This window comes from Hetaerina americana, unplaced genomic scaffold (genome assembly GCF_022747635.1).
Source record: "Hetaerina americana unplaced genomic scaffold, ioHetAmer1.1.p SCAF_6, whole genome shotgun sequence".
Classification (NCBI taxonomy): Eukaryota; Metazoa; Arthropoda; class Insecta; order Odonata; family Calopterygidae; genus Hetaerina; species Hetaerina americana.
Genome location: NW_027287205.1, coordinates 52,057,456 through 52,073,874, shown reverse-complemented (window position 1 = coordinate 52,073,874; position 16,419 = coordinate 52,057,456). Strand labels below are relative to the sequence as shown.

Here is a 16,419-nt window from a genome sequence, read left to right as displayed (position 1 = left end):
TTTGGTCCCCTTTGCTTTGTAATAACAAGTTTTTACTGTAACAAACATTTCATGGCTCAATCTGGTTATAGCCTCTGAAATGCAGATTTATTGCTAAAATTGAAAAATCATGAATAAAAAGTATGAAGTTCAAAAAAGCATATTTTTGGATTTTACACTATGTCGGCTAAAGATGTAGCAACTTTTCTGCTTTGATATTCACCATTTTCAGTGCACCACTAAAGCTTGTAGCTATTATGATAATAAAATGCCCCATACACAAATAATTCTTTACTTACCATATGTGCCATATCCCTGCTGCTGTGGCGGTCCTCCATAATTAGGACCCCACTGAGGCGGCGGCATCTGCTGCCCTTGAGGTCCAGGTGGAGCCCCCCAACCCTGGTAACCACCAGGACCCGGAGGATTCCCATAACCTATAGATATTGCAAAGGAAAATAACCACCAACATTTACTGAGCATGTTCATGATTTCCCCTTCAAACTTATATTACAACAGCTTTTTTTAACTTCCATTTATGTTAAATATCACGTTAAAAGATATATCTTTTTATGAAAGTTTTTCACATACATTAATTGATGACTGCATGTACATGATTACTAACACACATTTAAATTTGGATTTATTCAAACATATTACTAAAATGTGTCAAACATTGATGTAATGGATTCCTGGATTGCCATCAGGCATTTCCCTTTTGCTGTTTCCATATTTGTTTCAAACTTCCATGAACACATACCACACCTAACAAAAACTGATGCAATTTATTATCTAGCCTTCTCTGTCCTTCCCTCATAGTTAGCATGTTCATTCTGTGTATTCCGTTTAACAGTGTGCTGAGGTTTTTCTACAAATAAGAATATAGTACCAAAAAACATAGCAACTGGATACATCCATTTTCTGTGGAATATCAGCTTTAAGTACTTACCTCAAGTGATGTGTGAAAAGTATGCAGAATTGAAGAAAGGTTTATTGTATATAGTGTTAAATGTCAGGATGTATTTGTTAGAATATGCAGCTGTGGAGTCAACCCAAAACTTAACTTTAGCATTAGAATACCAATGAATACATAGTGAAATTGAAAGCAAGCGATTAGGACTCCAATATTTGATTAAGTGTCAACAACTACTATCAAAGGAAACAATATTTTCCATACAGCAATTAATAATAAAAAATATACATATCAGGTCAATAATAGACAAACGTTTGCTTTGGAATTGACAGTTTTGCTAACTCACCACCATATCCTTGCTGCTGAGGAGGAGTGCCCCAGCCTTGATAACCCTGCATCATTCCTCCAGGAGGGCCCATAGGACCCATTGGACCACCCATTGGGCCACCCATTTGTCCGTTAGGTGCACCCATTGGCCCCATTCCCTAGGAATACCAAAGAATACTTTCAGCACATATTTTTCTACACGATTATTCCTTATGTGGAAATGAATGAGTAATTTTAAATAAATATTTTCACACAAATTTTCTAATGCTGCCTAGCCCACGTATACCACGTCCACTCCACCACGGCTACTCCAACATGCCCAGTTATAAATGACAAAAATCTAACAATTGATGCTAACCACATAGCTTAACTGATGAAATTAACATGAAAATAATTCCAGAAAATCATCTGAACACACTAAGTAGACAAACATCATTGATTGCAATGAAATTTCAAAAACATTTACATCTTCAGCTTGAGCAGCATGTCTAAATTCAAGCCTGGATCCCTGGGCTTTTACCAAGTTAAGCTACAGAGGTATCATCAAAATTGCAATTTACATTGATGTTCACCACATACCAATATGCCTCAGTGGCTCAAACAGTGAAAAAATGAAGAAGTCAAGCTCAAATTCTGGTCTTAACAAATGCACAATAAATTTCTAACATTGTGTGCACAACAGTGGGTGTGATCTGCTAGGTTTCTGGTGCAGCAATTCATTGTTCCTTTCAAATTTTTCAATAGCCAAAACCTTGACTTTGTTTATGTTGGCTCCAATCTGGTAGTCCATAGCGAATCGCACCCAAGTATGACTACAACATGACATTGCATTCATGATGATTAATCAAAACTTGGGTCTTCCAAAGAAATTAACATGTGGGCATATGAGGACATCATAATAGCTGAATTGGATTTAAATAGGTCACTAAAAAAATATCAGGGTTCAAATCCTGGCCTAGGCAAATGAGTTTAGGACTGTGAAATCATTATAAATTTAATGAATTTCTATGATCAGAAAAAATTCACATCTTCTAGTTTCAAAATGTCTTGAGTAATTACTACAACTTAGGTTGCAACCGAAGAGTTTTATTATCCTTGTAATTCCACTCTGTCTTATACCACCACTCATTACAGTGACTGTACGAAAAGGTTTTGGGTACATCAAAGTGTCCATATCTATTAAAACAATGGTAATAATTAAGATGCCAGAGTTAACCGTTATTTCTGCATTATATACTACATTTATGAACATTAGCAATCACTATTCGTTCATTATATAATTTGTACGAGGGTCATCCGGAAAGTAGTACCCGTTCGTGAAATAAAGACGCAAAAGTAAATATTAACAAACATAAAAAATTTTATTTGAAAGAGGATACTTTAAACTACTTCTCAACATAATCTCCAAGCAAATTAAGGCATTTGTCATAACGTGTGACAAGTTTCTGTATTCCTGCTGCATAGTCCTTCGCCGCCAGCTCATTGAGATACGCGAGGGACCCATCTTGCACAAATTTTTGCATAATGCAGATGGTGTTTAACAATTTCATGAACAATTGTTCGAGAAACATTGGGAAAATGCTCACAGATGTCATCAATTGTGACGCGCCGATCGTTCCTCACGAATTCGTCAACTGAGCTCACCAGTTGGTCTGTAATGACAGACGGTCTCCCCGAACGCTCATCGTCGTGTGTGTTCCCCCTCCCCATGTTGAAGTTGCGACACCACCGCCGAACAGACGACTCGTCCATTACATTGTCTCCATACACCTCCTTTAATTGGCGATGAATATCACATGGGCGAACGTTTCTTGCATTGAGGAATTTAATCACTGCCCTCACTTCACAACTGGCGGCGTTCTCAATTTTTTTAAACATTGTAAACAATCACAGAAACAACACAGGCAATGCTAGCGTCACGCAACTTGGCTCAGAGAAGGCAGACAAGCCACTGAAGCTATCTGACCTCGTCCAGCGGCTACTCGCGTCGTCAGCACTTCATGCTGCACGAACGGGTACTACTTTCCGGATGACCCTCTTATTTATTCCCCATATCACAAAATTAAAAAATTTGATACATCTAACAGCATTGACTAAGTCATATCCAAAAACTTTGGAAGTCTGATCATTTGTAAAGCAAGCCCATCTATCTACTCTTTCATCCATCTTGAGGTATAAGGTCATTATCACTGCAACAATGACTACAAATTACAAAGACTAAAGAAACTAATAGCGTTAACCTCAGAAATCCGAAAAACTTCTCTTGCAAAGGGCCTAATTTAATTAATTAATCAATGGGAATGAATACATCTGCATAGTACATCTCACCACAACATCCCTTTTTGAGTAGTCCATACTAAAAAATGAAGGAAAAGTGACATTAACAAAGTACCCACCGGTCAATATTTCACAATACTACATACAGAAACTATTTAAGTCTTAATGGTTATGGATTGACTTCAATATTCTGTAACTTCGGAATTCTGGTATCTATTATTTAAGAACAAGGGCATAGAACTTGTTACTACAACAATAACATCACAAAATAATCAAGCTTTTCTGGTAAGCACACAAAACTGCAAAAACAAAATCTCTTCTTTGAGCCATTAACGAAACTGTCATATTTATACATACAAAAGCATTAGTCTCATTCATTGTGGCTTATTCAAATTGCACTGCGGTTATTTTTCCTTCATTTGTAGTCATAAATGTATGATCTAGAATGTGCCATACGTTAATCATTAGTGTTCAAGAACTACCAACACTATCAGAATACTACACAAATGTCAGCCATATTTTGACAATGCACTATGATCATTTACTATGAAAGCTCCTCCACTCTTGCCATTCAATTGATATTAGTTCCCATTTAATTTAAAACTGTGGTTTTAAACCCTCAAAATACCATAAAAAGCCCAAGATTATCAAATTTAAAAATAAATAAACAAAATGCCATAGACCTGTACATCAGTGTGACCTAGGCGGTGTTAGTCAGATTTGGGCGTGCTAGCAGAGGCATCTTCAACGGGGAAGTATTAAATGCAACTATGTTTACCTTTGGCTTGCGACTTACCCCACCCATCCCAAGCGGTGGGCCACCAGGAGGAGGGCCCCATTGATTCTGAGAACCATCCAAGAGCTTCAGATCGCGTGGTTCAGCCTTCTTGATCTCAACCTTAAGTAAACAAAACAAATATGCCTTAGAATTTTCTTGCTTCCCATAGTCCTGGCATACACAAAATGTCCTACATTCAAATTAAGTATGAAAAAAAGGCTGAACAACAATGCAGCTTGCTCTAATTTAAAGTTTCACTGGGTTGCAGTGAGCTTAGTCAAGCACCATTCATTAAGCAAAGTAATTTCAACTTTCTGGCAGTTGAAAGCCATTCTAAGTCTCTTGTCTTAATAACTATGATTAGTATCAAATACAATTAACTTCATTTAAAAATGATAACATATAGCTAACAGTGAAACTAAACCTATTATTGTATCAACTATGCAAAACTATTTTGATCGGACCTTATCACATGGTGGCACACTATAAGGCATCCCTTAGGGTCAAAAGAGTAGTAGAATCAGGTCCTAAATTCATGATATAACAACAATTATCATACATCATTAATTTTAACCACTGTATTATCCTCATTCATATACATCACACATTGATGTGAGATACTTTATCTCAAAATTGGCATTATTAACACCTAAACAGCAACCATTGGCTGTTGTGTAATTAATCTGACATTGCCCGCTGCTAGTCTTAAATACCCATATCTATACAAAATGTAGATGGAAACTTGCACTGAGAAAATCATGGCAGGTCTATAAGGATTAACCCATTGGAATTCAAGATTTTCTACCAATGAATGAACTCACTTCTTCCTGTTAATTATGGATGGGAAAAGAAAAAGTGTCTCTCTCCCAAGTCCCAATTAAATTTACATTGAAAACTAAGTTAACTCAGGCAGAGCATCTCATCATTGATTGAATTTCTGCTGGGTGAATCCACAGCCTTTAAATCCTTTCTTCAGTGCAATTAAATTCTCTTCTCACTTTGCCACAACCTGCAAGTGATCCTTAAATAGTCCACCCTAACCCTATAATTATCCCTACCACCTGACAACCATGAATGATACATTTTTGAAAAGGCACAAAACAACTATGTGATACTTCAAGCATGCAACCAATTTCCCATAAAATATAAAGATTGCTAATGTTAACAAGGATAAGACAATAACATTGGAAAATGTTTACAATTATTCAAAGCACCATGAGCACACATTAAACAGCTCATTAAAATAACTCTTAATGATGTATGATAAACTGAAGAGTTCACAATTAAATGCTCACTTTTGATTCTACTACTCCAATCTATAAAAATCCTGCAGATATTACCTTGATTAATGAAATATAAATCTAGGAATCTCATTTTCCAATCGGAATATAGAGTGGAAGATGTGGAGCTATTGGCTGTTAAAGAAATAATCTCAAGGAAGAAGATCCTAAGGCCAATAAAAATAATTACGAAGAACTCCTATACCGGTATTTCGGTCACACAGGTGACCATCAACGGGGAGAAAATCAAATAGGGCACTTGAACTAAGAAGAGGAATGTGCACAGGCACCATCCAAAGTCAAGTGGGGTGAGGTATATATACCTGGAGGGGCAAGGGGGGAGGGGTTAAGTGATGGTCCGTAGGTGGGGGGAGTTTGTTGAGGTCACATGGGAAGGAGTGGGGGAAGAGTGGTGGCTATTAGGAGGGGGCTGTCTGTTTCTGAAATGACTAACAAAATTAAAAAGTGAACTGTTGATGATGCCTGGTTCATTGTTCATAAGTTTATTCTTGTTTAAGTGTATGTGTAAGCTCTCACAGGCATCGAGTTTATAGTGTTGTATCGGTTTTAATAATGTTAAGTCGTTGGGAGTGATAGAGTGTTCCGTTTCAAAAATGTGTTTGGCGACCGCTGATCTATCGAAACGTCCGTTCTTAAAGTGTCCTATGTGTTCCTTGAATCTGATTTTGGGATTACGTTTGGTCTGTCCAATGTAGGAGAGTTGGCAGTGTGAGCAAGTAATTTCGTAAATACCTGATTTGTCTAACTGTGGTGTTATGTCTTTCGGGTTCCCTAAACACGTAAGAAGAGTGTTACGGTTCGCGTAAGTGACATTGGTACCAATTTGTTTAAAGACCTTATCAAGGCCTCGGGTTAATGTGGGGAAGAAAGGTAATGCGATAAATTTATTATTGTTGTCTTTCCGTTGTGGTAGAAGTGTAGTATGTTTATTGGCAAGTTTTCTTTTTTTGTTTCTAACTAATTTGTCTATAATTTGGGGTGTGTATCCGTTGTTAATGGCTATTTGTTTGATGTTTTCCAACTCTTTGAAATAGCGTTGTTTGTTGAGTGGTGTCGTCAGTAGTCTGTGTATGAGAAAATTAAAAGCTGCCATTTTTTGTTGAAAGGGGTGGTGTGAATCTGCTTTGATGTAGTTGTTGGTGTGGGTCTGTTTTCTAAAAATGTCAAACTCTAAGCCCTCATGGTTTTTAATTACTAGTATGTCCAAGAAAGGCAGTGAGTTATGTTGTTCGACTTCAAAGGTGAATTTTATGGAATTGGTTTTTTGTTAGCCCCCTCCTAATAGCCACCACTCTTCCCCCACTCCTTCCCATGTGACCTCAACAAACTCCCCCCACCTACGGACCATCACTTAACCCCTCCCCCCTTGCCTCTCCAGGTATATATACCTCACCCCACTTGACTTTGGATGATGCCTGTGCACATTCCTCTTCTTAGTTCAAGTGCCCTATTTGATTTTCTCCCCGTTGATGGTCACCTGTGTGACCGAAATACCGGTATAGGAGTTCTTCGTAATTATTTTTATTGGCCTTAGGATCTTCTTCCTTGGGAATATAGAGTAATTATATTGCTCAAAAATATCCTATTTTGTTTCCAACCAAGATAAGGCTGAGATGAAAGGCTTCTCATTACCAAGAAGTTATTGTTCATTCACAAAATTAACAAGACACTACATTTTAATTGTAACCCTTATATTTTTAAGTACCCTCTTCACATACTACTTTACCCAAAGCCATCTGCAATGGAATTTTCAACCCTTGACACATACTACTAAGTCATCTTTTTCAATAGTCAAAATCCTCACAAATGCCCATGTGTATGAAGATAACATCAAAATACCAGGATTCTAATTCATCTGTTGAACAGTCAAATTACATATCCTTCCCAATAGCGATAAAATTAAAATACTGGATTCCCAATCAATAGTTCCCTTCAATGTCATAAATTTAATGCATGCATTCCTATTTTGACTATTAAAATGTCTGTAAAGAACTTAAAGGGCCAATTCAAGAATAAAGGAAACTCTCACGTTAAATAATGACTCATTAACGCTATATATGAACTTTATAAATTAGAAAATTCAATTCAGGGAGGAATCACATGCAACACACTTCCTTTACTTTTAATTGATAAAAAAGCATTTACTTTAACTACTAACATTAATGAACATGTAAGAGGAAATCAACTGAATCATTTTCAATTTTAAGGCAAATTGAGAGATACAGATACCATACAGATACCACACTAGAAGTGTGTAGCATTCTACACCTCCAAAGATGAATATCATGAGGTGGTAGGAATGCTGCTGTGGCAAATTTAAACACCAAATGACATTGCAATTAATTTATTAACAAAATGTTAAATAGAAATATAATTGTTTATCATGTTAATTCTATTCCACAACAAGCACACCAGCAGCATCCTAATTAGGGCAGTTAACGAATCAGTTTAAACCCACACTATTTCTTGATTTGACCTCAATGTGCCATAAAATATTTCAAATACTATTGAAAAACACCATATCATTAATATCCAAACTATGAGCTACTTGTGTGTGCCACCCTGTATAAGAATCTCCCCATGAATTATTTTATTTTCAATTGTATATTAAGAATACAAACACCTAGCAAAGATGATTTCTATTTATGAATTAATTACAATGGAAGTAAAAGTTCAACGCAAGTAAGACCTGCTCTGGACTTTAACATCTGAATTAAAGTGTGTATGAACCTTTCCTCAATGGTGCCCTAACTTTGACTTAAGCTAAATAATGGAAATGTGACGGCACCAAAATATACCTGTTTCCCATTTAGTTGGATGAAATGCTCCGCTACACACCTCTCCACAGACTCATCCGTCTCGAAGGATAAAAATCCAAATCCTATTTGTACAGCAATCAATAAAGAACTTCTTAACTTAGGTTTCATAACATGGGTTTACACTGCTGCCCATAAATAATTATATTAATTAATAAATAATTTAACAAAAGGATTTAATACAATATTTTCAGCAGCTGGCCGTTAACTCCATGGGACACTCATCCAAATAAAATAAAACACCATCTTATCATAAAACTTAAAAACTGTTCTGTATTATATTAACCACGGATATACAGATGAGGTAAACTTTAATTTATACCAAGATTGATTTTAATAGTTAAGGTGTCTTTATATAATAACTTCGACAAAGTAACTAAGCCATTAGACTAACAATATTAATGAATTTTAAGTCTAAGCTAACATTTTTTGAGGGGCTTTTATTATAATAGTAGGCAGAAAATCACTTCTGCACACTTTTATTTGTATAAAACTATTAACTCCATTAACTAGTTTATATTAAGGAGGCATGGTGAAATTATAAAACTTATTAGTGTTCCAAGGGAGCTAGGGCCAGTAATGGCTCTAGTCAATATTTCTAACTCAAACTACAGCAACACAAGAATTATAATTTTGAGTTTGTAACCCTCTATATTACAGCTTACACTAAGGCAGTAAAGCTAGTAAATAATTAATTACAACTAAATTGATCAAGAAATGTATGCTAAATTTTGATAAACAAGTCAATGGACATCAATTTCAAGATTGAAAATCAGTGTAGAAATGAATTTAACAAATCACAATTTGGCAGCAGTGAATGTCCCAAAGCATGAAACTTATTATGGGTAATAACTGTGAGGTACCTAATAAAAAGACAAAACAAACACTTAAGACATATAAATAGCATACAAATATATCATCAAAGATTGTCCAATTTCTTTTCAACTATCCATCAAGACAAAGACAGAGGCAATGTTTACTTTAACAAGTTAGAAAGTACTATTGTACATTATGACATAGATATTATCTATGCTTAACATGCAGCATAAAGGTAGTTTAGTGACAATTGCTTCCAGTAAATAGATCTAGTGTTTCTTAAATGACACGCCCCTCAAAATTACCATTAACATTAAAATGAATTCCTCGAGGAAAACTATAGTAGTGAAACTATGTGATCTTGCTAACTTCTACATGCATTAGATCCTCCTTTAAACCCAGTGAATATAAGTATTAATTACAATAGTATACTTGGAGTTCATTGACAAATGAAACATTATTCACATTCTGCAAATCAAGACTGTCACCAACCTCTTGATTTCTTCTTCTCTTGGTCGTACATGATTACAACCTCCATCACCTTTCCATACCGCTGGAAGAAGCTCCTTAAGTCAGTCTCCGTGACATTTGAAGGCAGGCCCCCAAGGAATACTTTTGGCCAATTGACGTTCCGCTTCGGCCTTTGCATACTTCTGGGATTGCAAGGTTTAGGGTCGATCTGTTCCAAAATAAATAATTAGTTAATACAATTCAATAGCAGTAAAATGTTGAATCACGGTTGAAATTACATGAAAATTAAAATCGCCAACTCACTGTTCTTCCATCCAATTGATGTGGCCCATTTTGTAAAACTATAGCTACGTTAGCTGGGTCAGAAAATGTAACAAAACCGAATCCTCTTGACCGTCCAGTTTCACTATTTTTCATTACTACACAATCAATAACTTCTCCATATCTACTGAAATACCTTTGTAGCGTATCTGTTAGGGAATAAAAAACATTGATTTTTAACTGCACTACTCTGATAACCTAACAGCCAGTTTTATTACCATTACTCACCTTGGTTTGTTTCCCAACTGAGACCTCCAACAAACAATTTTCTGTAAACAATTAAGAGCAAAATTACCACTGATCAAGTGTAATTACCATTTCTAATACCGAGGGACCAATTACTTCATACAAATATTGAGTGAAAATATAGAGCCAATATTAAAAATTAGTATTATTAAATTCACAGTTTATTAATAAATGCAGCAAAACACAATGCCATAAAGTGAGTGAAAAAATTCACAATAAACTTTATCACATTTTAAATGAATCTCACTTAAATTAATGAATGAAAAAATAATTACACACATCATGCAGGGGCCAGGCTAGTTTAAAATGGCATAAGGTATCAAACATACAACAAATGTACGCAGAAAAAATTGATCCCTTTGAAATGTTACAATTATGAGGCCTCAAATCATTGCTTCAATTTTTCTAACCGAAAAATTGTGCGATGTTAAGGTTTCTTATAAATTAGCTCTACAAAATCAACTGGCTTTCAGAGACACTGAGGAGCAAATCAAGTACTAACTCGTTTGAATTTGATGAGCTTTGCCTTCCAGATGAGTTGTCGTCACTTCCGACCATCCTAAACAAAAGAAGAATAAGACATTACAATACACGCATGGGGAAGGTGGTTACTACAGTCCTACTACAAGGAGGCATTTCACTCACTTTTGGCACCGTCTGATGTTACATTACTCAGTGCAAAATCGACCAATCATTAGATTATATAATAAACACAAAATTACTTGCCAACATGAAATGCAAAACATATCGTTCCGTTGGAACGAAATTAACTTACTAATTTGCTTAGCCCATATGCCATCTGAGCAACATCGCCAGCGGAGATAAAATAGATCCAACAACTTTCTACATTAAATGATTACGGGGATATTCAAAACAATGTTCTCAATATTTAACAAGCCAACAAACTCTCTTGGTTATTGTAAATGACTAAGTTTAAGGCTATGACGACGGGGACAAAAGTTCAACGAAGTACAGAGGCATGCCGGCAGTATTACAAAAGCATCACTAGTACAGTCAATTATGAAAAAACATTCGTTCACAACGTAAATATTTAATAAGGTCGTACTTAACTACATGCAAATTAGTTGTTTCCGTGTTTACCTATAAAGGGTCATACGTGGAGCAATGCAATGGGCGTCACTTCAACTAAACTAAAAATCGTTAAAAATGAAATTTTTCTTACCCCTTTTCTTCTCCGTCATTTTCATTTTTAACTCTCATCGTGTATAAGATTATTTTACAGTCTTGAGAGATGATTTACGTTAGAGTTAACCATTAACTCTAAGCACCAGAAAAACCGGCGAAGCTTGTGCTAAAATGGCGTCCCAACAAGAAGAACCAACGCTACTTCGATCTAACACTACGAAAATCATTCACGAACCTTTTATCAATATTAAGCAATGTTTGTGTTCTTTATAGCTTTCTACACTTAAAAATATTATATAAATAGTTTTAAAATTATCTTAATGCAACAATATTTAACAAATATATAATAAGAATGTTTTTGCTATGAAAAAGTAGCTAACTTGACCGTAATTTTAGAAATATACCTCAAGGAGACTATCGATTACAAACGGAAGTAATGGCGGTGAAAGCGGATCATGAATTAAAAGTTTACGTCACATAAATGATGCTTTTAATATATCTTAAGCATTTCGAATAATGAATTGTATTATTTTAAATCATTTTGACTGAATCAAACTTTTTAAGTGATCAACATGTAGGGTAAACTGATGGTTGAAAAACAATTGCTTCTGCTAAAATATAATTTAACACAATTGCTTTACAACGAGGGGGCCCAGGAAATAAACAAAAATTAAATGTCTCCACCAAAAAAATTAATTTTAATTATTTTTCCCGCCCACTCACTGCTAACGGCGAAGCGATTGGGAATGCAATCCATTAACATTGCTATATTGTTAATAAAAGGTTTATTAGTGATTCTAATGAAAGTAACATTACTTAAGGTCGGAAGGCTGAGGAGGAGTCATAGCAGGTGTTGAGGACTCCGACCCCACCCTTCGCCTCGTCTCACTAGGTCTCTCAGCTCCAGAGAGAACCCCACAGTTGCGTCTCGCGATCTCATGCGATGGTCGGGGAAGGAGAGGAGCTGGAGGACGATCCGTTCTCCTCGCTGCGCCTCGGCAACCGAGGAGCACCCCAGGTCAACGGATTCCTCAATGTTCACTTGTGCAACCATTCCACCGACCTCACAAGCATTCCGCTAAGGCTTGGTCGAGCGCCGAAGATGCGCCGGAGACAAGTTAACCCTCCTCGGGGTCTTTGGTTGGGATGCCTCGGTACCGCGATTGGTCTTGTGTTAGGTCTGATTATGGCTTCCGGACTTCGTGCCATGGTGTTAAAAGCAAGTGGTCATCAGAAGGCGGGTGTTGGACTTTGTGAAACGCCTTCTCTTGCGGATGAGGAAGATCCTCTAAGCATTATTGGTTTGGCAGATGTGGAGCCGGAAAGTGTGGGAAATAACCGTTCGTTGATATTTGTGGGTGTGATGACTGCTCAGAAGTACTTGGATACAAGGGCGCTTGCTGTTTACGAGACTTGGGGAAAGGAACTACCCGGCAAAATTGCCTTTTTCTCCTCGGCAGACTCCACAACGTCTGCCCAAATACCAATCGTCCGACTTAAAGGAGTCGACGATCGTTATCCTCCCCAGAAGAAGTCATTTCTTATGCTGGAATACATGTGGAAGCACTACGGACAGCATTTCGAATGGTTTGTCATACATTTTCCTTTTTTTTTACATTAATGTTTTTTTTTCTTACCAAATTAGAGGATTAGTTATACATTTACATAACCTAGGAGAATTTCAAGTTGGAAGGTCATAACCATTACCGCCTGTATGATCTAAGGTGGACTTGATGATCCATGATGGACTTTTGCAAAGCATTAACACGCATGCTAGGGTCTTAAACTTAAGTCGGTGAAATACCTCGCAAAATTGAATCACTTCACGGAGATGTTATCTCTTCCGCCAACATTAAAATCGGTCTATTTTGACCTGGTTTAAGGAATTCATAGTACGTCAGCACATTTGCTGTAGCATTGTTGGCCAATGGTAAAAATCTGAGGGTCCTCTCCGGAAGAGAAAACACCCCCAAAGCTGAAGATCTAACACAAAATACCGAGAAGAGCAACAGGTTTCAGATTTAAGGGGCGGAGGAATTTTTTATTTCTTTTGGTGTATTTGTAAATATTGGCGCTCAAAAATTTCGTCGGAACTCAATGAATCTTTAGAAATATATCATTTAATTGATGACGTAATCTACCGGTTAAGGTAGGTTTTGGATGGACACAACTACCAAATAAATATTTTTTTCCTTACAACAAAACAACCCGACATACTCTATTACAGGCCCCTCTTCAAAAACGTTGCATCGGCCGATAATATATACTATAGTATATAGAAAAATTGCATGTATATGCAATTTCGAGTCCGAGGGCATAGGACCCTTTTCAGCTGGAAACGGTTAGATAATCCTATTGCGACTACCATGTGGTCTCGGAATCGTTGAGAAATTTAAAATGTATGTATTTTTTAATTTTTCACATATTTCGTGATTTGCGGATGACTGCTGTTATTTCGTTAGCAGTCATTCGCGCTGACCGACGACCGTGGACTTTCAAGGTTAAGTAACCCTAATGTTACCGTTTTGAATACCTCGAAAGGTGGGATTTCGTAATGACTGGAAATAATGGGAAAAATGATTTTATTCCCAGTCGCGGTACATGAGTGAACAAAAACTATCGCGATATTATTTTCACAACCCCTTCATATTGCGTAAACAATTCTTGACTCAACTTCAATCGAAAACTGAGCAAATTACTGTATCGATAAAAATATACACTTTAAACAAAAGCACCTAGGTATAAATTAAAAGTTTAACTAGTTAAAATTTGATTCATTTGACACCTCCGACTGATTAGTCGACTGAGTGACGCAATGATTAGACCCATATTATAGGTACCTACCAGTGGCCTACATACCGGAAAGTTACACGCCATTCCTTGGTGTCGCGACCCTGATCATCTTCAACAAGCTACAGTTCTAATCATAAAATTGTTTCTAGTTTTTTTGGAAAATTATCGGCGTCATAAGAAAGCGATTTATATTCCGCACTTCCGCGATCGCTTTTAGCAGGTTTGAGTTGAGATAGGAATTTTTTGCCCTACAGTCAACCATCCGGTTGACAGTTATGGTTGGGTATGACAGTATGGCTGAATATGTCTTCATCTTGGCGAATATTTCCTTGGGGGTAGTTTATGGTAATATTTTACCACAACTTTACTCAACTTTTAAATTACCTTGCTCGCGGGTTTATTGCCGCTGCGCTCTGAACGGAACTAACTATTCGTAAGTTTTTTACCGTCGTCAATTAATTAATACAACACATTATATAGGTCAGCCAAACGTCTCGTTTAGAGTTCGCAATTGAGGCGGTAGGGTACTTCTCCGAAGGGCTCCCGATGGTATCATGAGTGTGGTATAGAATAGCGTTATTTTAATGAAAATATTGATGTGGTTTTGTGGGCTTCCTTGAAAAATAACAGACATTACTGAATCGAGCAGTGAAAGTGAGGCTCAATAATTCGTAATAATGAAGAAGCAAAAATCAATGTCGAATATGACAGCGGTGACAATACATAGGTACATGTGACGCGCCACGTCATCTTCCAGTTGTAATCAACCAAAAAAGAGAAAAAAAATTTTCACTTGAAGGTTTGAATGTAATTGAATTGATTATACTATTACCAGCATGGCTGACCGAATCTACTGCAAGCGACCCACTGTATTTTTTGAGAATGTAAATTACCATCTAAATGACCAGATCGCACGTAATTTCTCGGTTTTCCCATTAAAAATTGTGTACAAACATTCCACACCATAAATTTCCGACCTACCACACACTCTTCTCTATCTGGGATGGAGTAACATTTTCTCAAACCACGTGTAGATCAGGTTCAAGAAATGTCTGGAAAACCCACGCTCTATCTGAAAGAGGTTCTTTTGTAAGTAAATCTCTTATTAACCGAAATATCGTAGGCTTTGTTCCCCGATTAAGAATGTGTTGTCATCAGAATTATTATTATTTGCTGATGTTATACATTTTTTAATCATAGCTTTTGGGAAACCTTAAAATATCAACTTTCTCTATCACTACTAGTGTGTTTATTATTGCGTCACAAGTTGAGAATGTATGTAAGTTAGAACATTTTTGCCCATATTGTCATATTTGTGACTACGGTGAGATTAACCGAAAGGAAAATGGGCTTAAATCTACATTTTCCTTAAAAGATTACTAATGAACGTATGTTGAGTGAAGAAACGCCAGTCGACAAAAAAATACCAATTTACCATGGTTATGATTTCTAATCGTCTAGGTTAAAATAATTATAGTTAACTCTAAGTATTCGATGAGGAGAAACTTGAGTACATGCTGTTCTAACAACGTGAACAATGTTCTATCAATTTTGGCTCATCTCTAGACCCTTAAGGGAGTCTTGACGAAATGACACTTCACTTTTTTTCAAAATTTGTTCTTACCATTTCTTCATTTCTGATTCATTCAAGTTGTGTGAAATATTCTTGAAGAAAATCAGTGGAAGGAACTCACATACGTAAGACCAAAATAAGTGAATACCAACGCCATGGCTACTTTAGCTAGGGGTCAACGATAAAACGTGTGTGGGTTTCGCTAAGTTTTGCGCTGCCTCTGACAAAAAGCGAATAAAGATCCCAATCTGAAGCAACTTCATTTTCTCATGTATATCGCAAGACTGATGGAACGTTTGAATGAGCCACTCAAATAATAGCGGAAGTTCAAAGACCTCGGCCCCCAGTGTAGCTTTTAATGAGCGAATCTAATTTGTATGCACAGATAGATTGAAAATCGTCTTTATTTTGAGGAGAGATTGAGACTATGTAGTATCTTCTGCCATCTAACCCCTCGTCACACATTTACTATATTAAACTAACAGACGAAATTCACAAATTATGCATACATAGCAATTTAATTAATACATATAATGTCTTAGAACTAAGATACATCAGCACAACACATAGTTTTGCTTCCTAGTTATTTTAATAACTATAACACAATATATACAACATACGCACATACAGTACATACAAATATTATACATACACATGCCAAT

The 16,419-nt window shown here is 36.4% G+C and overlaps 2 protein-coding genes across 8 annotated transcripts in view; one reads left to right on the top strand and one right to left on the bottom strand.

The window, feature by feature from the left end:
- The window catches only part of Hrb27C (Heterogeneous nuclear ribonucleoprotein at 27C), a 35,020-nt gene extending 23,425 nt beyond the window's left edge, over positions 1 to 11,595 (bottom strand). For 3 of the 7 annotated variants that reach the window (XM_071594345.1, XM_071594347.1, XM_071594351.1), the window contains exons 1-9: positions 11,429 to 11,595; positions 10,748 to 10,804; positions 10,228 to 10,268; positions 9,982 to 10,148; positions 9,700 to 9,886; positions 8,374 to 8,456; positions 4,275 to 4,394; positions 1,239 to 1,377; positions 279 to 416 (exon numbers count right to left, since the gene is read on the bottom strand). In XM_071594345.1, the coding sequence (XP_071450446.1) occupies positions 279 to 416; positions 1,239 to 1,377; positions 4,275 to 4,394; positions 8,374 to 8,456; positions 9,700 to 9,886; positions 9,982 to 10,148; positions 10,228 to 10,268; positions 10,748 to 10,804; positions 11,429 to 11,466 (970 nt within the window). In that variant the 5' untranslated portion in view covers positions 11,467 to 11,595. The remainder of the gene's footprint in view (positions 1 to 278; positions 417 to 1,238; positions 1,378 to 4,274; positions 4,395 to 8,373; positions 8,457 to 9,699; positions 9,887 to 9,981; positions 10,149 to 10,227; positions 10,269 to 10,747; positions 10,805 to 11,428) is intronic. The other 4 variants (XM_071594348.1, XM_071594352.1, XM_071594349.1 and 1 more) reach the window with 3 other exon arrangements.
- Positions 11,596 to 12,227: 632 nt separating this feature from the next.
- Chsy (Chondroitin sulfate synthase) overlaps positions 12,228 to 16,419 on the top strand; it is a 186,563-nt gene continuing 182,371 nt past the window's right edge. Inside the window, exon 1 of the mRNA XM_071594336.1 lies at positions 12,228 to 12,978. Coding sequence (XP_071450437.1) covers positions 12,335 to 12,978 — 644 coding nt within the window. The 5' untranslated portion in view covers positions 12,228 to 12,334. The remainder of the gene's footprint in view (positions 12,979 to 16,419) is intronic.